Source organism: Kryptolebias marmoratus, linkage group LG11 (genome assembly GCF_001649575.2).
Source record: "Kryptolebias marmoratus isolate JLee-2015 linkage group LG11, ASM164957v2, whole genome shotgun sequence".
NCBI classification, from domain to species: domain Eukaryota; kingdom Metazoa; phylum Chordata; class Actinopteri; order Cyprinodontiformes; family Rivulidae; genus Kryptolebias; species Kryptolebias marmoratus.
In genome coordinates, this window is record NC_051440.1 from 19,840,848 (window position 1) to 19,861,123 (window position 20,276).

At 40.2% G+C, this 20,276-nt stretch overlaps 1 protein-coding gene across 1 annotated transcript; it reads right to left on the reverse strand.

Annotated features, from left to right (window-relative positions):
* Positions 1-371: 371 nt before the first annotated feature.
* rassf7a (Ras association domain family member 7a) lies at positions 372-19,948 on the reverse strand. The gene is made up of 6 exons (XM_017422945.3): positions 19,550-19,948; positions 6,482-6,676; positions 4,463-5,382; positions 2,570-2,717; positions 2,378-2,485; positions 372-978 (listed from the first exon to the last, which is right to left on the reverse strand). Exons 2-6 carry the CDS (start codon positions 6,582-6,584, stop codon positions 947-949), a joined length of 1,311 nt encoding a protein of 436 aa, XP_017278434.1. The 5' UTR covers positions 6,585-6,676; positions 19,550-19,948; the 3' UTR covers positions 372-946.
* Between the last annotated feature and the right edge of the window lie 328 nt (positions 19,949-20,276).

Genomic DNA, 20,276 nt, shown 5'->3' on the forward strand with positions numbered 1-20,276 from the left:
AGTGTGACCAACAACAAATCTACTCTCCAGGGTAAACAAACAAGAAACTACAGCAGTGTGCAGGACTTAATTGGTTTTGTATCTATCCTGCACTTTTATGATCTATGGTCACAGAAGACAATCTGTAACAACACAGTGAGTTCTTTGATTTTCAGTATTTTAAAGAGACATGCATGGGTTCATGTTCTGTCCTCTTATATAAGAGGTACAAAAACAGTTAATTATCGTGAGGATGAACCTAAACGGAAGTTCAACAAAGTACATTTATGACAATATGAACGGCTAATCAGCTTTCTGAGAATTCCTTTGTGTTTTTGTCTCTTTATCACCGCTTCTTGTTGATGTTACATCATCGATTAAACCACCCACTGTGATGCCAGGATGTTTACTTCGTTTCCCTCTGCATCACAGATGCACTTTGTGAACTTTGGACCGTACACATGCGAAAAGTAGATTTATAATGTACAGAAACCATTACATGACCACAAACATAAAGAAGAATACGCTTTACCAGTCCCAATAATGCAAAATACATTTCATATCAGAGTGCTGAAGCTCTATAAGTGTGTTCTTATGAACTAATCATTTTCCCCAGGGCTTTCAGATGGACTTCACTGTATCTAAAACATAATTATATGTTATAATGGGTTTAAAAAAATCACATCAAAGTATTATCTAAAACACAATGCACAGTTTATTGTAGTTAAATACACAGTAATAGTAATAATCTCTATAAGGTCAAAGATTCCTAAATTATTTTACATTTCATACAGATCATTTGAAATGTTTATAGTTGCAAAACTCTGTAAATGTACAGTATTTGTCTTATTTATATAAAGCATGTGAAATTGAATAAGAATGGACTGGTTAGGACATAAAAGGTTAAATAAGAGGAGATGGTGACAGAACAGTGAACAACTTTTCCCTTGGCCCTGCGGTCCATGTTTTATCTCCATGACGACTCTCGGGATGTCAGGACTGCAAGACACACAAAAATAAGTCGGGATGATGATCCCTTTGTTTCCGAACAACACTTATCAAGCTAAGAGAAGACACAAGAGAGCTGGATGCATCAAAATACTGATAAACACGACGGAATTCATTTCTCAGAGTTTGCGAGTCATGACTGAAGTCTTGTAGTCAGCATAGTGCGTTGAAACAGAAATGGTTTCCGGGGATTTCTTTTTAAAGCAATGAGACTTCGTCAGTATCCATAACGAGCATTTGTATAAAATAATGCTGGAACTGTAAAGAGAGTGCACACTAAGACACATGCCACTTTGACCTGTCAGTGAAGCTGGGAGAGTTATTGTATCATAAAATGTTAAGTGCTTAAAATACTGATTAAAGAGGTTTGAATGGAAATTTGTTGATATTATGAGTGGAAATTGCTTGATGTTTATGCTTGGGTTTGTAAACTTGTTTAAATATACAGTAAGTTGAGACAGGTCAAAGGGGAAGTGTGATGACAGCAAAAGAATCAGGCACATCCAACCCAGAGAGGAAAAAAACCCAAAAAAAAACAAGGACCAGTGGCTCTACTTTTGAAATGTATCTTCTTTTAACCAGTGATTTTAACCTTATTGCCAAAAAATGGGCAATCTCAAATTTAGATCTTCAATTAAGGGGAGAAAAATAAAGATAGAATGATACATTTCGCTGTAGGCACACAAGGGACAGGGCTTCACACAGGAGGAGGAGGGAACAGTCCAAACATTTTGCAGACCCCAGTGTCAAAGGCTTGCTCTTTGGAAGTCAAGCATCACCAAAGTTCAAGGCATTGTGCAGACACACACCCTCATACAAAATAGTGTCCAAACATAGAAGGCAAACGGAAATGACATTGGTTTAATACATTTCCATGTTCCCGAATGAAAACAAACAATCAGAACATGTGCCACAGTAATTTGCAGTGCAATCAAAAGGTTACATTAAGATACAGCAAGGAGCAGCTGTCGGTAGTCGATTTTTTATTTTGAGGGTGGGAAGGCCACTCTGAATTACAAAGGAAGGGGATTAGCAGTAAATCCCAAGTTGCATTAAAGTATAAGAAAAGCAGCTACAGTTAGGCCAGAAGCAAATATTGAGAGATGAGGAGGACAGGGGGTAGAGAGAACATGACTGGATAAATAAACCCAGGAGAATTAAAGCATACAGAGAGGGACAGAGAGACCCCTCTTAGCCTGCAGTGGTTGAGCAAAGGGAAGTTAAAGGTAGCAGAGACCACCACCGTACAGATGCTTCCAGTTCCCAACACCGTAAATGACAGGTTTAGTCTTTAGCTCAATCAAGCTAGGGTAGAAAATATGGGAGCAAGAGGGCTCTGGGACCGAGCAGGGAGGGAGACGTGAAGCAGCAGGGTCTCACACATACACACCCTCAGGGTTGAGACTGGACACTAGAGGGTTTTGCAGGTTTCGTGGATGACCCAGGAACTGTTTGGCAGTGGGGCGAGATGGAAACTCCACGGGAGTCACGCTGCGGCCTGAAAGAAAGAAGGAAGGGGAATTCTTCAAAAGATGGGTCTCAAGTCTCCTACAAATTACAGAATATGTCAGGTCTGAACTACCAGCTGCTAGTTCCAACTGCTCCATGTGCTCGTGCAGTTCTGTGCGTGAGTGGATATGTGCTGGCAGGACCCCTGTCTGTTGGATAAACTGCTGCAGGTTACACTGCCTCAGCTCCTTATTCAAGTCCTCCAGCTCCTCTTGTTTCACCTGAGGTAGAAACAAAATATTAGTAAAGATGAGGAAAATAAAAAACAATTAAAATAAACTAAACCACTGAACAAATATATTTCTGTGATTTTTATTACCATCTTCAGCTGTTTTTAATTAGCAGCTTTTAATCGTTTTGAACACAAGGGGGCAGCAGAGTCTACAAGTCTTGTCTCAAGTCTCTGAAGAAGATTTTTGCTTATCAGGTAACTGACTGTCTGAACAAACTACACATCGACCATGAGATTGGAACAGCATGAGGCATATTTATACATGAATACTAATACATTTATTAGCTGCCATTATGGAAAATGTGATGTTCAGAAGTATTCCAGAGACAATCAGCTTTACACCCTCATAGTTAGGTCTGATGCACACAATCTGTAATAATCAACTATCCATTAATTCCTGATCAGTGTGTCTGCACACAGAACAAAAACAAGCAGGAGCTAGCTAGTGGTCCCTTCCACTGTGCCGGCGTGTGCGAGTGTGTGTTTGGGTAATTGATTTTGGATTGAGGAAGCCTGCTGAGGCTGTTCGCACCTACAGGTCTGCCTCCATTAGCCAGATGACAGGAACGCTGTGCTCATCACTACCAACATTTAAACGCTCGGCTGGCTGCCTCCACCCATTTGCTGGCTGATGACTGACACAGAGCCCTTCCCTGTCACAATGGACTGAGCTTTATTGAACAATTTTATGCTACCAGTGTTAACACTTCATTTTACAGGAAACAAGGGCTTATGTTTTTCCCTGTGCAGCCACTGTATGGTTGTCACAGCACCTCGGAGGGTTATTTCCTGCGTTTAAACACTGACAGTGTTGTTGGTTACGTGTTAGAACATTTCCAATAGGCATTTATGAAAATAAAAACTTGCACCTCTGTTGCATAACATTGTGTATCATGGCCAGCTTTGACTGACCATGATACATGCTGCAGTTCTTTGTCCTATAAGCAGATCATAAAATATGATGGATTTCGCCTGCATTTAAAAATATCTCATAATGCTAACTGACTAACATGGAAAAAGATCTTGACATTATGTTTTTATCAACCCTGCAGCCCAATTTTGACAAAACATTCAACCTCAACAGTTTGATTTTGATATTCTACCGTGAATTCACAGTTCTTCAGTCTTTTGGCTGGAATTAACTCTACATAAAAGGACCTGGGTTTCGTGTGGGTTATAGAGAAGATTAAGTTTCGTTTTAAACCAGATTAGGCTTTTATTGAGACACCCACGTCAATAAGATTCACTAAAGTCAACAAATAATCACATCATAAACTACAATATGTTGAGGTTGAATAAATCCAATAAAAGGGTCTTTTGTAATTCAAATCTTTTTAATCTCTTTTATAAAACAAAGCACAACATCAGGCACACATATGTCAACGTAAACATCATTACAAACCATGAATTTAATACAGTGCAATGCATGCAAGATGATACCTGCCAAACTAGTTTGGTCAGATTATAAATAAAACAGTTTCATGATTGGTTGGAGATGAGCTTGCAGCTTTCATGTCACCTCAAAGTCATAACAAATCAGTTTTGTTTTAAAATTCACTTTCATATTGTTCAGTCTCTAAAACAGTTAAGTGTCTGCTGCACTATGCAGGTAGGAGAGGGATACAGTTTACTGTAATGCAAAAGTCTACCTTCCATCCCTAAAAAGACATCTAAAGAGCTGATGAGGACTTAGAGTCATTTTTCCAGAACCAGAACCATGACCTCTCTCCTTACCTGCAGCAGAGACTCTGCCTTCCCCAGAGCTTTGTCAGTCTCAGACAGCTGCTCCTCCAGCTCTGCCCCATGCCTCTCCTGGCTCTTCAGCTCGTCCTTCACAGCATCAAGTGACTCCTTGACCCCACTGGCTTTTCCTACTGCCTGGCTCTCGATCTGGATTTCTTGCTCCAGCTGAGCGGAGCGGACCGAGAACTCGTGAAGCCGCCGTCCACAGTCGTCCAGCTTGGAATGAAGCTCCGACAGCTTCCTCCTCATTCCTTGCTCCCTCTCCACCTCTGCTTGAAGTTCCTCCTCCCAGTGTTGCTCATGGACAAGCTCAGCTTGGTTTCTCCGCATTGCTTGCTCCAAAGCGTCTATCTCTTCTTGAAGCCGTGCATCAGAAACTGGTGAGGGGCACGGAGATGGGTAAGAACGCTCCCTGGTACGCGATTCTCTCTCTAAGGTTTCTAGCTGGCCTTCTATGGTTGTTAGTCTCTCCTGTTGCTGAATAACTTTTCTGAAAACCTCCTCCTTCAAAGGGCCAGCAGGTGGTGAAGGAGCAGGGGATGGCACATGAGGGGTGGGCGAAGACGATGGCGAAGCTCTTTGCTCTGTGGAGTCCCGAGAAGCCTTCTTCATCTGTTTGACCTTGGTTTTAGGCGAGGTCGATGGCCCCAAATTAAAGGTCAGGGCTTTCTTAAGTTGGTTTCGATTCAAAGGCTCTGGCTCAGGTTGCTTGGGTAGTGGAAGGGGAGAGGGTCTGTCTTGTTTTGAATTAGGTCCATCACTACTGCTAGGGCCAGTTCGCCGCAGCACAAATTGAACTTCATTGCCATGTTGACCCAACTTTGCCAAAGACTCCAAAGGCCTCTCTGTGGCTAGAAGTTGTCTTTCTGTGTCCCTCAGACGCTGGATAAGAACATATCGGCCGGTCTGACCTGAGACAAGGACAAAAAAAAATGAGTGAGTAGAAAAGCATATAGAAAATTCCATCTGTGTTCTGGTTCACATGTCGGAGCACATAATTTAAGTAATGAGTCACAACTACTGTTTGTTCATCTCTCTGCCTTCGTCACTAATGTTTGCAGTCAGCCAAAACCTTGATTATATCCATATCCCTCAACACTAAGATCCGTACTCTGACTAATCTCTTGCCCTAAAAATGTCTTCTTTTTACCTGCAGCCATACTGTTCTGCACATACTTTGGCAGCTGGAGCTGGTGTTGCCACATCTTGTGACAGGAAAAAAAAAAGTCTTAAAATAAGCCTAAAACAAACAAGTGGGTTCTTTAGAAAGAATTCCAAAGTTGCTAAAAACAGACAATCATGACAACTCCGGAGCTGGAAGCATGAATTATAAGTCAAGAAGTGTGTGCAGAAATAGTAGCGTGATTAAGATTTATAGATATCTATATGATGTAAAGAAGATCAACATATTACACATAACCTAATCTGACTATTGATTCCTTCAAATATAATTTGTTTGGATTGAGATGATCACAAAATGCTGCCATTGTCTTATTTATGTTAATTCTATGTAGCTGACTCGTTAAAATCTCTGCTGACGAGAACTGGAAGAAACTGTAAATACTTAAGACTGGCACAACAAGTGAAAAATGTTCAGATAAAGTGAAGTTTCCTCAAGGACTTTGAAATTAGGGCAAACTCTCCCTACTGACTTGGCTGCAAGCTCACTCGTGGAAGAAGGAGAGTCTAAATCTGGAGTTATGCTGTTTAATGGTGCTGCAGCATGTGGCTTGTATAAAGATGTTGGTATAGGGGCAGAGACCTTGTTGAAATCCAAGCTGACCTACAGAGGATTCAGCAGAGGACTTGATTTGAGTCAGTGGAGAGTAAAAAGGTGGAAAAATGAGAACTTTTTGGCCTGACCTTGGCATGTCTGTACCAAGATCTCACTGATCAATAAAGGCTTGTAGGAAAACCTAAATCAAAGGCTAAAAGGTGCAAATTAACAACAACCTGAAAGCAAAAATCAAAATATGATGAAAATGCGACAATTAGGACTATGATACTCACCAATGGCTTGTGCCAAAGCAATGACAACATCCTGGCAGGAAGTTTCCTCTGACAGGCCACATACGACCCGCACCACTCCATCAACCCACACTTTGAGCTCCATCTGGGACCAAGCGAGACAAGGTGATGAGTAGAATGGTCCTCAAAACAAAGCAGCTCAGGTTGGCCTGGCACAGCTTACCGCTGCATGACCGTCTGTGAACATAAGGACAGCAAAGAGACGCGTTAAAGTAAAAAGTTCATTTAAAGCTTTATCTCCTGATCGTAAAAGGAGAACTTTTTGAATAGGTTTTGAAAATGAACAATCAATAGCAACATAAAAAAAAACGAAACTATTGAGGGTTCACAGAGTAAAATCAAAATGTAATATTCAATAATATTACACAACCTGTTGAAAACCTGGACAAAATGCACTCATAGCTGTTATGTTTAGAACAACATTACATGTTTGTAATTTTATTATCAAACCAGTTTAAACACCAAACAGTGCTGACGTCAAAGATTGTGTCACACTGAGCATCAGCGTCATAATTATACATTTCAAGACTAGTGGGCGACAAGTACAGTGATGTAGCATTTTGTTAAGGTCATAAAGGTAAGTAAGAGCTGACAGTATCTGGTGGACCTGTGTGCATAAATGCCAACCTGTAACCCAATTAAACGCTCTGCTGCTCTCCTTCAAAGCAGTTATGATAGCTTATTGCTGAGGAGAACTGACAGGGAAAGCAGAGCAAGTCAAGTGTGTGTGTGTGTGTGTGTTTGGGGAAAAGAAACACAAAAAACATAGCAGGAGAAACAGGACAAGCTGGTGTGCGTATGTGTTCTGTTCGACCAGCTTCAACAGGACCAGAACTGGAGTCCAGCTGACTTCACAGAGCTGAGCAGCAGGTCTAACCTAAAGAAATATCATTAGGCTTGGTCCTTCCCCCCCGTCTGTACTTTTAAGAGCTAAACTTCAAAACAAGACAATAAATCACTGTGTTGCATATAAAAACGTGAAATGCTTCAGGCGGTTGTCTCTTAAGCTTGGCACAGTAAATGAAATTTTGTAACCCATGTGGCTAAATGAGAACTCTTCACTCAGTCAGACAGATGGTGTTCTCTTTCGGTCTCTCTGGTTTCTCAATGGGAGGTGTTTTGCTTTGAACAGCACCATTATCATGCCCTTCATTCAAAGCGTGGCTTTGCTCCACTAGCTGCCTATGGGGAGTAGCTTTGTAGGAATGCACTGACTTCATCTTCCAGCCGGAAGAATTCCTGCTTTTCTTAACAAAGCCCTCACCCCACCCCGTCTCTGCTGCTGACCTGTTTGCCCCGAACCACCATTACTCTTTGCTGTTTAGATGCCAAACACAAACACTCCTCGGGAGCAATCTGATGTGGCAACATCGCGCAGTACATATCAACACGACAACACACAGACACAGAACAAATGACGGCATGACTCAAAGATTAAACCCGTAGAACGAGATCAATGGAAACAAGGAGTAGATTGTAAAAGATGATCCCATGGAAAAGGAATTTTAGATTCAGGAGAGGCAATTTTATTTGGAAGGAGATATGACGTTAAAAAAGGAGCGCTTATCAAAAGAAAAAAAAAACAAAACAAAAAAAACACACCAACAACAAACAAACCGAAATTTCAACATCGTAAGAAGCACAGATTGTGCAATGGTGCAATACATAATTAAACCTAACAGGTTGAGTTACAGATTGTGGGTAGACAATCATTAACCTCATCTGTGTGGCTTCTTTTAAAAGGTGAACAAGAAGTAACTGTTTAAATTTTCAACCCAGATGCAGCAGAAAGTCATGTAACAAGCCTGAACCAAGCTTTCCCATTTTTATAAACAGTGTTTAAGAAGCTCTATGAAAAGGCTCATTTCAACATGCTCCATGGGAGGCTGAACACTTGACATTTTTTGCTTTATAAATACCACATGTATGGAGAAAAAAAGGCGCTCATCACTGGATTTACTTACATACCATCACATTAAATGAGAACAAATACAGAAATGATCTCCCAGATTAGAATGCTAGTCTCCCATGATACTTCCATCATTTATACCTCTGGCTAATGAAATGTGATAATCTGCACCAACAGGAAACAAACAGGACTGTGAGTCTCGGGTTGCTGTCTGTTTCTTTTGTCACAGACAGAACAACCCAGAATACCAGACATCCGGCAGCCTGACCCAACTCCCGAGTCTCATGTCAGGCCTCGAGGAAACACAGGCGGAAGAAGAGGCACCTGTACATGGTTTGTGAATAATGAAGGACATCATGATCATGAACTCTCAACTCTCGCTGATACTGGCTAAAAGAATAACTGGAAAACAGCCAAATGCAAAATCTTTTAATCAAAACATTTCTTGGCACCAAAGTGTACTGTGTAATGTTTAGTTTCAGAGTTGATGTAGAGATAAAATGAGCAAACACATGCTGCAGATAGGTTTACAATTGCTCTGAGTCATTAAACATACAAACGCTCATTCTAATCCGAGCCAAAAGTTGTTGAAAACTCACACTGTCATGGCAACACTCAACACCTCCCAAAACTATTCCTTAAACACAGGTTGCTGCGACCCTACAATCCCCAAATGGAAAAAAAGCCATATAAACCCCACCTCTACTTTCACCCATGCCCCACCCATTCAAACAACACCGGACACAGTTTCAACTGAAACTCCTTTTGTCCTTTCACATATTCTGAGAGGAAAAAAAAAAAATCCAAAAACTTCAGCCACTTTGCAAGTAACCAGAAAAACTGAAACCTTCAAAAGACTTCAAAAGACCAAGCTAAGACAAAACAAAGAAAAAGGAAAAAAAAAAAAAAACTTGAGGAGCTTGTCTGCAGTTTTCAAAAAAAAAAAAGAAGCAAGCAAGTCAGGCTGTAGGATGAAAGAGAGAAGAAAAAAGATAATGAGAAGGACTGACTGAGCAAGAGAAAAATGTAGAGAATAACAAAATACTGACAGATAGAAGAAAAAAAAACATTACTTGAGCCATGTGCCAATCTTTTCCTTCCCTGTTATAATCACTTATCAATCTTACTAACCCATTTTATATCTGTCATCAGTCTATGTCTTGGTCTGTCTGCCTTCAAGAACAGCCCCATCAACTGTTCAGTGAATTCGACTCAAGGCAGAGATGGTTAACTTCACATCCCTGCACACACGGGGCATGATTCAGCTTGTCTGTGTCCCAATCCGAGCAAAGGTGTTGAGCTGCAAATTGATGGGCCTTTTTAGACAAACTGAGAAGTAAAAGACTTCCACAGACCATATTTCCAACGTGTTTTTTTTTATTGAAAATTCTATTATAGTCTATAAAACCAGCTCAGACAAGGATCTGATGGGAGATATGAACTGCATGTACTGTATTCATGAAGCTGGACACACACCCTTAACTTCCTTTCCAAATGTTCATATCTGTAAGTCACAAAACTATTGAGAAACATTTGGGATAATAGTGTGCTGTAGCTACTCAGTGCCCGAGGCTACACTGAGAGCGTGCTAACTGGGTGTGTAATGTGTGGGTGCACAGGAAAAACCAATAACTGTGTCATGCCTGGATTAGTGAAATGGTCAAAGGTTGGGTATGCATGCATATGGGTTTGTACAACCAGGGATGTCATTTAGGCCTATCTTTATTAGAGGCTGCTCCAACTCTGGGCAATTACTGCGCTATCTCTGCAGCAACACAGGTCTGACAAACAACTGCAGGAGTAAAGGGCAAAGACTATAACACATATCGCAACAGATGGATCCAGAAACACAATAAGTGCAGACAAACATGCTGTCCCTATCAGCATCTGCAGAGAAAAGAAAGGCCTGGCCCAGTCTGATTTAAGTGTATTTAAGACGATAGATATTGACATAAACAAACAATGAGTTGTGCTTGGAGAAGCTGTGACCTCTGTGCCAGTCTGTTCCAGGTTGGCAGAGACAAAGAGCCTGTAACATGCTGGCACCCAGCAGCATGTACTCATCTGTACTGCACGGACATTGTTGCTTTGGTTATTCACTCAGCATCTTTTCTGGCCTCTGTCAGCGCCACCAGCTTTCACAGCCACACTAGTGTGCTCACGTTATCACTGATAAAACTGGTAAAATGGAAAACAGATACTTTCTTTTGTCCGCCTCACCTCCTGTTTTGCATTATTTACTTCACCACTTCCCTCTACATCCTCCACTTTTTAAAATTTTAAGCAAACACATCCTCTGTCATAACATATGGGAGCAGAATTACATTACCATAACTTGTGCAGTTTTAAACTGAAACTGAAAACTTTGTGGCGAATAACTTGCCCTTTTATATCCAGCCATGAAAATCCACACCAACAACTACAAAACGTAAACAAAAATAACTGTGAATATACTTTAAAGTAGCTCCTTGACATTTCAAACTTGTTGGAGTCTTGCTTTATGAACAATTATGCTGAAAAGAACCATATGGTTAGTGCAAAAATTCTTTGATCAAAGAAAAATACCAAATCAGGCTTTTGCAGTAAAATTACCTGCAAAGTTTCTACACATTGCACCTGGCCTTTTAAAAATTCAGTTTTATTTTAAAAGTTCAGAGAAAATTCAGAAAGTATGACTCATTTAAATGTCTAATTTTAAAACTAAACGGAACTGTACAAATCCCAGTTCAAAACATCTGTGCAGTGTAGGACCAACTTACAGTAGTTTCGTAGCACAATCAGAAAATGTTTGGGAATTTATATTACATAACACTGTCAGGCCTTGTCTAACCCTGTGTACTTATCTCAAATGTTGTTTTTTTTCTCTTCTTCCAAAAATCTTCCTTAAATATCCAGAACTCTCTTATGGTATGAACTCTCATCGCACCATAACTGCCAGGCAGAATTCATCATGTGCAGAGCTCCGGCGCCTGCGGGCAAAGAGCAGGGAGGGGTCCACTGGGCTTGTAAGGAAACTTAGATATGAGGGCTTCTATTGGGTGGCATTAAAACTTAATAACTTTCCATATTAGGGGCAGGCAGCAGCACACTATTCCAATAAACTTCTTGTTAATTAGACAGAAAGGCTGCCTGGTTCTCTGCTAACAAACCTTCAACACCTGACAAACGAGGCCTTTTTTTCACATTCGTTAGGCAAACATTTCTCGGACAAAGTCTAAATGCTTGTTCCCAACTAGCTCTTTGAAAATGTCCCCTGCCAGCCAGTGTCTCTATTGATATGCTAATAGATCATAGTGAAGGAATCAGCAATAGCAGTAATAAGCTTTAGTTGTCATATAAATGTTATGAAGCGGCCCTCACCCTTTTCCAGTATGACTGTCTCATCCAAGTGTGAAACTCAATGAAAGTATCTGTGGTTTATTAACACAGGAGACAGCTTTGCTTTAAAACCAAGAGCAAATATGAAAGGTAGACCAAGCCTTAACAAAATTTACTCTGGATACTTTATAATTACACGCTCCAATCCCAGATCAGCTGCACAAATGTGGTTCTTAGATGTGTATTTTTTGCCTCAAAATTGTGCAACTGATATGCTTGAAATTGATGATTGATGAGAGTTTAGACGTCCAGTCAGTTTTTTTCTCTCCACAGATCAGAGGCAGAGCATTACATGGCCATTGGTGTCTGGTCATCACCTGTGGCTGTCACTACCACTGTAGTCACGCTGTGTAAAACACAACTAAGTGTGAAATCTCAGCCATCACGAATGAGCAGCAGTACTCACACAGATGGCTGTAACTCACGCTGAACCACATGAGAGAAAGTGCATAGAAAGGAGGCGAAGCTTGCAAAAAAGTCCTTTTGTACCCTTGTTGAATTGGAATTTCTGAAAGAACTGACAAAGTAGCAGTCGTAGCAAGCAGCTCTGCAAACTTTTGCATTTCATTGAAAGATGATGTGAGCGTGTAGCCACAAGAGTTTACACAACCATGGCCACAATAAAACACTACAACCTTATTCATCCACAAGTGAAAGACTCATACCTAGCTTGACAGTCATCATTCATTCCAACCCCGGAAACGAAGAGGAGGTGTAGTAGATTAGAGGCGAGGAATTTGTTTGCGCTGACTCATGGATCCACCCACATAGCCAGAGGTTAGTGGTGAGAATGATAATAAAGGCCTGCGCACAGCCTATGAGAGCCCAGCTCAAGACGAGTGGTTTGACTGCCTGCAGGCTGAGCCATACAGGAGTTTGTATTGGTAGGTGAGCCGAGGAAGAAGGCTCTTAGACTGCTGATGGGCACCCATGTGTAATTACACACGCCTGATCTGACTCAGCACTCCTTGCAAGGGAAGCAGGACATCACTGTGTTCCCAGCCAGTCTTGTACAGAACACTCTCTAAATAATACACATACTCATATAGGATGTGCAGTGAGCACATGCACGTGTTTTCACTGCACAGAGGAAGAGATTAAGTTAGCCAAAATCATATATTGCAAGGTGTAAGTATAGACAGTAAATAGTCTGACTCAAACTAAAAGATGATGCCCAATTTTCAACTAAATCTGTATGTAACCATCAAAGTAACCTCCCCTAATTTAAAGGGTGCAATTTCCTCAGCACACAAGTGGGAAAAGTGTGGTCCTAAATTTATCACGTCAGATTATTTAAAGTTACTTTTTTCAAGTGTACAGTATGTGTGGGGTTCACTTTTCCTTCCCACGCGCATGTGTCATTGAGCAGTCAGGAATCCAAAGGCCTTCAATGTCACAGGTTTGAAGCTGAACTCATTAGCAATTTAAAAGCTGCTTCCATGTCTGCTCATTTTAATTATTTATTCCTGCTTTTTGTTTTCTCTTTCTTTTTTAAAACCTTGAATAATACACAAGAAAAAGCCAAACTTGTCTACAAGCACTGAGGCTGACTTGCTAATACAGAATTAAAATTTTACCATCAACTGGTTCCCTTCGTGTTTAAATACTCAATCATGTTGGCGTCTCTTTTACTATAGTTTAAACTGTTTGGAACAAAAAGACTGTGCAGAATATTATAAAGAAAAAGGCAAATAATAAACTCCATGGCATATTCCTGAACAATTGCAGGCACGACCACATGACGTATGTAGGAAAACAAAACAATGGGCCACATTCCAGCAAGCAACTAAATGTCAGTGTTTGACATTTATCAGGTTTATGTAAATCACATTAAAAGAACCATTCTTTTTCATATTCTTTTAAGAAATTACAAAAAGATTAGAACCAAAATGGTATGTACACTTTAATATATTAATTTACTGAAAAAACAACAAGTAAAAGATTACAAACTTTTACTGAGGAATAGCCAAATGTGTTTCAGTACAGAAAATGAAAAAATAATTTCTACAGTTTTCTAAAACTTCTAAAGTCATAACTTGTACAATTTTATTTTCCTGAACATGAAGCCAGTGATAGAAGTCTGACACACTGGGAGTCAGTGATAGAAGAGAAAGCTTATTTCACTATGAGATAAATTTGTTATAAATCCCAGAAACAGGAGGTGTACATTCTTGTACAGAGCTTGAACAATAATAATACAACAAAAACACTTGGAAAAAGAAAACATGAGTCTTTCAGCTGAACTTATGTGTTTATGGCTCTAAGTGAGGAATTCAGATTTGTTTCCTCTCAAGACATCAATCTGCCATCAAGAACATTTCATGGACACTTTGCTAACAACCACTGAGGCTAATGTAATCCATGCACAGCTGGTTTTGTTCAGATTTGACTTTAAAACAGAAAGTAAGAATATCTGAATAAGATTTCTAAGCAACCAAAAAGGTTTTAAAGACCACCATCAGATGCAAAGATCAGTACCTCCGGTATGCAAAACATCTTTTGTTTTACCTAAGGAGTTCCAACATTCCTGGCCTTTAGAGAGAAGGAACACAGGTAAACACAGCCCTGAAGTGTGAGTCAGACCATCAACTACCCTGTTGGACCTGGTAAAAAATGTTGGTACACACTAACAAAATCTGCCATTTTGTTAACATAAAAGAGTCTCATCCCACAAAAATTGTACGTGTGTTTGCTGAGAGAGAGCTCTGGAAAGTTTAAACAGATAAGGCCTTTGGCGTTTACAATACGCCACAAAACTACGAGCAATGGTTCATACAGCCATATTCTAAATAAACATCTTGCAAGTTGATCATCTGGTGCAGAGCTAACTGGCTGGCTAATGGAAAAAATAAACTAAAAGATAACGACTATTTCAAACACAGAGATGGTTTGTGCTTTTACTTTTAATATGTATGCAAAATTTAACATGATAACCAAATTACAAAAGAACAGCCAACCAAGAATTTTACTGTTTTGTGAGAACGGTGTTATGTTCTGGAAGAACAATAAGTCCATATCATGGTTGTTGTGATAACAGCAACTGAAAAGTTTGAAATTTTCCTACAATTAATTGTACATATCCAGGTTTCTCTTGAAGAGCTTTTGTCATAACACAAAAGTCCAAATGTAACTACAAGCAGAGATTTGACATATTTTTAAAACAAATGACAAATTTTTATGAAACAAGACCATAAAGAAATGTAAATAAAAGAATAATTAACCAAGATTACAAACCTGAACAAACATTTTAATAAAGTTTTGCAAAGTACTGAGTTTTTAAACCCAGCCCTAATTGTACTTAAGTACACAAAGTAATGGGTGAAATGTTTGTGTTGCTTGTGATTTACCAGGCTTGGGTGGGCCTCTCAGTGGGCCTGATTTATAGGTTGATGGGTGGGTGTCATACATGTTCCTGCCTCTCTGTCATTACTTGGAGGAATAACTATCAGAGCAGCAGGGTTTCCAGACAGTCAAGATAAGTGGGAAGAATATAGGACGGCAGGTATAGAGTCAAAAAAAAAAGCATTTTAGAGACAAAATAGTGTATCTGTGTGCGTCTTTACTTCTTAATAGCTTTTTTTTACAACACTCACACATGATCACCAGGGCAGCTTTGGCATGGATACCAAAAGTGTACATACTGATGAGGATTCTGAGTTTACATGTGAGATTTGTTGGCTGGCCCCTGGGAATGACAATGAGGGAGGAGGGGAGGCTGGACAAGACAGCACAAAGACAAGTGTTTGTTGAAGAAGGACTATTCAAAAGCAGACAGACAGACACAAACTCAGACATATCAAAATTAAATTAGACCACATTTTTTCCAGGTTTTCCCCAATGGGCTCGCAGTAAACCTGTCTTGGAACAGGTTCCAGATCTGTGTTCCCTTTCATTTAAAACCGCAAAGAAGAGGGTAATCTGACACCGAAAATATTGCTTATCTGTTGATCTTTATGGATGACAAACAGAGCTCGCTTTGGTTGCTTTGTCTGCAGGGGCATGGTGGTCTAAACTGTACACACAAAAAAAGATTCACAAGTTAAAAAAAAAAAAGAAAAGAGGAGTGTGTGTCTTTGTGTGTATGGAAGTTCACCAGGAATTTTTGGAAGCATTCATGGTTTATGCTTCCCCCTCAATTCGTATAATATATTTACTGTTGCTTCCATATTTAGCCTATTTATAAATCCATAATAAAAATTTGTAGCAGATTTTGCAATGCAGAGCGAAATAAACCAAGAGGCTAACTCTTCAAAAATAAGTAACTTGCTTTTTTCTGAATTTATATAGATACATTTTGTCTAATAATTATGTTACGGCAGTGTTTCAGAAGCAAATGCATGTTTCTGCTCTTCAATGTGTAGCATTTAGGTAAAACGTTTTAGTTACTGTGTTATGGTCAACATGTACATGCTAGTAATCCACTCAATCAAACACATCTGCTTTCAACGACAGGTTCACTATCAGGCCTTTCAGCTTGAAGGATGGGTCTGTCAGAAACACCTGCCTGTCTAAACTACTGCCAGCTGATTGACTGTATCGGCACCCTGAGTCAGACGTTTTCTTTTTTTTTCCCTAGCATTTTGACCACCTCCTCCCCTGTCCCTGTCCCTGTCCCGTGATAAAGGAAATTGTGTAATTTACTGCCCAGAGAGCCGTGTGTGCTGAGAGTATACACAGCATAGCTGGTTAAGCAAGGGAGCAACCTGCTCTTCACTAACACACACATATCCACGGATACCTACTCACAGTCACATGAGCGTCCCTAGGGGCAGAGATGTTTACCTTCGCTACAGTCACTATACATGGTAAATTTAGGAGCCATGGAGAGAAGAACAAACAGACAAAGACGTTCAGAAACTCCAGCAACAGGATCCTGGCACTGGTCATAAAAAGTTACAACACAACAGTAAATGTGAGGTGATGGGCTTTGATTATGTCACGACGAGTACAACTGAAGGCCACAGGAAGCTCACCTTGACACAACATGACAGCATTCAGTCAGGGAAACTTTATGGTTTGGTGGGTTCAGTTGGGAACATGTCCTCAGGTAGACTAAAACGCTGCATGAAAATTCTGTGTAGCTTTTTCTGACGTAACCCCTGACCTGCATATGTTAAATGAATGAGAAGAGATTCAGGCGATGGTTCTACGAGACGCTCAGTGACTTAAAATATTTCAACATCATTTCTCCAAAAGGAGGACTGAGGACAAAAAAACAAGAACAATGCTGAGCAAATGACAACAAAAAATTCCCCTCGGGGGAAAAACTTCCAGTTGGGATCAAAAGACTTAAGCATTTGTTTTTGGTTGATCTACAAATTTTGGTCCAATTTTCCAACACACACAAGAGATGTTTTTGGGTGTATGTCTCTAAAGATATGAAAACAAAACCGCAGTGAAATTCTTTCTCCAAATCCCCTCCTTCCTCTCAGTAATTATAGACTCCCAGGTGACAAACTACAGGTCTGATGTGTTTGTCTTTGCCTTCTTAAATAAAACAGGTGGAAAAAAAGGCCTGTGTATGCTGGGCTGAATGCCAGTCTCTTTCTGGTTCTGCTACCTAAGCACATAATACTCTTCCTGGTACAAGAACATTGAAGGAACTGTCACTTTTTTTACAGGAATATAATGCTTAGTAGTAATTCTTTGTATCCCTGATCGTTTGTAACCTTGTATGAGAGAATGCGTACTTTGCAGGAACAACAGAATGTTCTCCTTTCTGAAATCTGGTGGGATAAGGTATGCTTCTGTAAACTTGGTCAGAATGATTTATTTACAGGAGTGCTGATGATTTGATGAATTGAAAATGGGGTTGACTTTGGACTGAAAACAGGGGTGTGAGGGAGGCTGAGGGAGCAGGGTGTGAGGGATGAGAATGTGATGCAAGGAGGACTGGATCAATCTTTTATCACTGCAGTGAGCTTTCATTCCTAATGGATCCGGCATGAGCAGAGCACAGCGCTGCCTTCCATCACATTGCACAGGCTGGGGAAGGACACAGGGAAAAAAAAAATGAGCGAGCAAGGGAGGTAAAGACAGCTACACATATGAGGAAAAGACTATTACAAAGAAAAGTGGTTCAAACCTCCTGTCAAAAGAATTATTACAACCCTCAAATGTTCAAACATGTTATTTATCAACAAAACTGTCAGAGCATATTGTATTATCACTGGTCCTCAGAGCATCTGCAGATGTCAGAAAGAAGAAATTAAGACACTTTGTTGCATTAAGAGTTATGTAAAAAGTCCTCATCAAGAATCCCAAGAGATATTTTGCTCAGGCAAACTTGCCGTCCTCACCATGCAAGTTGAGTAACAGACAGACACGCTGACAGAAATACAGACTATTTTAAATGAGCAGACGGGGCCATTTGCGTATTCAAGCATTGAAGGAACAGTAAAAAACACAGCAAAGAACACAGCAAAGAACAAGGTACAAGTACTCTCAGAGGGCACTCTGCTATCTCCATGTTAAACAGCCTCGTTCAAGTGATACAAAATAACAAATTTCCAAGGGGGAAAGTGAGACATGAAGGAAAGCTGAGAGAAAAGTAACTAAACCAGGACAGGAAAAAGTACAAAGTTTTAAAATGTATTCTAATATCAGAGCTATTATTACACTCCTGGTTTCCCACTTTTTGTGTAGCATTTGTGATGATGCTAAAAAAAATAGATATTTAGCAACATTTTTTCATCATGTTTCTGTTCTGTCCAACAAATAAGTCAGAAAACAAGATAAGGGCATTCCAACCAAAAGCTTTAAATGTGTTGAATTTGTAAACTGTCCTAAGCCGTGGTTAGCAGAGGCAGAATGAGCATGAAATTGTGTCAAGAGACCAACGGTTGGTTGAGCCTGATAAATTTGAACAAGGATTAAACATAACTGAAATTAAAGAAGGAGAAATTACATGGACTGTTTCATTTCGGTATTGGTATGCTCAAATTGTTCCTCTTCTAATAACTTTTTTTATTATACTACTGGCTTGATCTCTTTGGAAACATGTTAATTAGTGAAACAGAGATAAAACATGAGGTATGTTTACTCCTCCAGTCAGTCACAAAAAAAAAATTCACCTCCTACGGTGGTGTTAGTGAGTTTTCAATCGATTGCCTTGATTGGGTGACAAGAACAGCCTGCTAATGAGTTTCACTGTCTGACACAAGCCATGCTAGGAATTTTTAAACACAATGTTAGCCATGCATATTGACTAGCCAGTGTTTAAACAGGATGGGTTCGAGTGATTTGGTGCATTGGATTAGCATCTTGTTAGCACTTGAAGTGTGCACCTTGTTAATGGTTAAATGCAGAAAGAACTAAACTGTTTTGTGTCAAATATTTTTGAAGCTGTGTGACAGGAGATCAGGCTGCTCATTTCATACTTTAAAAATACACACTTGGATGCCAGTTCTGTACACACAGAACACAAAACAGCTGAAAGAGTTTTTGTAAAATTACACAAAGAGTGAAGTTTCAACCCAAAAAAGGTTTGAGCTCTTTTGTTCCACACACAAGTGCTTGGGTGGCGGGTCTAGCTTCAACAGGTGCCTACATGTAAAGACACGGTTCAACTCTGCAAAGACACAGCACACACTCCTTTGTTTTTCCACCCATCATAAAAATGTATATATAAAAAAAATATATGCCAAATTAGATTTGTTTATATTAATTACAACATATTGCTGCCACAACCAAAACCGCTGACTCCAGAGAAATTTCTTGATACTAAAATCCAAACCAAATATTTAAGCAATTCTTACACTCACCCAGAAAGAGGTTGGATCCCTTCCTGCTTTTTAAAGTTTCAAACTTCCTCTGTGTTTTTATCCGTTCCGTCCTTCGACCTCAGTCGGGGGAAATCCTTCAGTTCTCAGGGCAGCAGAGCTGTTCGGCTTGTGCGTGCGGAAGCCTGCGAGCGTGTCTACGAGAGGAGCATGTGAGTCCAGCACAGGTCAGAAGGCAGTCCAACCTGGTCTTAAAGAAATTTAAAGGGTGTCACAAGTTCTCCTCCACTCAGTCCTGCTGTCTTTTTTGTTGCTGGCTGCCTCAGGAATGCACATCTACTGGGTGTCCTCACCACAGGCGAGATCTGGGGGACTGCTCGAGTTCTCTGAGTCTACGCTGCTCCTCCTCCTCCTCCTCTCGGTTTCTCTCACCCACACAGAAACACACCCTCGCAGCCAGCCTTCTCTTTCTCTCCTGCTCGTTCTCCCCACCCTTTTGTACGTGCTGACAGATCAAATACCTTCCCCCTTTTCAGGTAGCTGAAAGCAGGTTTTCTGCTTCTCTCTCTCGGTATCAGTTTTCTCAGTTTTTCTTTTTGTATTCAACATTTTCCGATGACAGCTTATAGGTACACCCAAGCATACAAAAGCAGTATAAAGTCAAACCTTCTTGCGTTTATTTACATATCTGCCTGCGCTATTTGCCCGGTCAATAACCTGAGGCATTGGACATCTGAGTTCTGCTCTCCGGTTACACAATCAGCTGATT

Excerpts from the sequence above, each read along its gene's own strand:
- rassf7a (XM_017422945.3), bottom strand. The coding sequence starts at position 6,584 with ATGGAGCTCAAAGTGTGGGTTGATGGAGTGGTGCGGGTCGTATGTGGC. Across the intron at positions 2,718-4,462 it reads AGGCAGAGTCTCTGCTGCAG|GTGAAACAAGAGGAGCTGGA; the intron begins GTAAGGAGAGAG and ends TTTCTACCTCAG. Across the intron at positions 2,486-2,569 it reads GCAGTTGGAACTAGCAGCTG|GCCGCAGCGTGACTCCCGTG; the intron begins GTAGTTCAGACC and ends TCTTTCTTTCAG.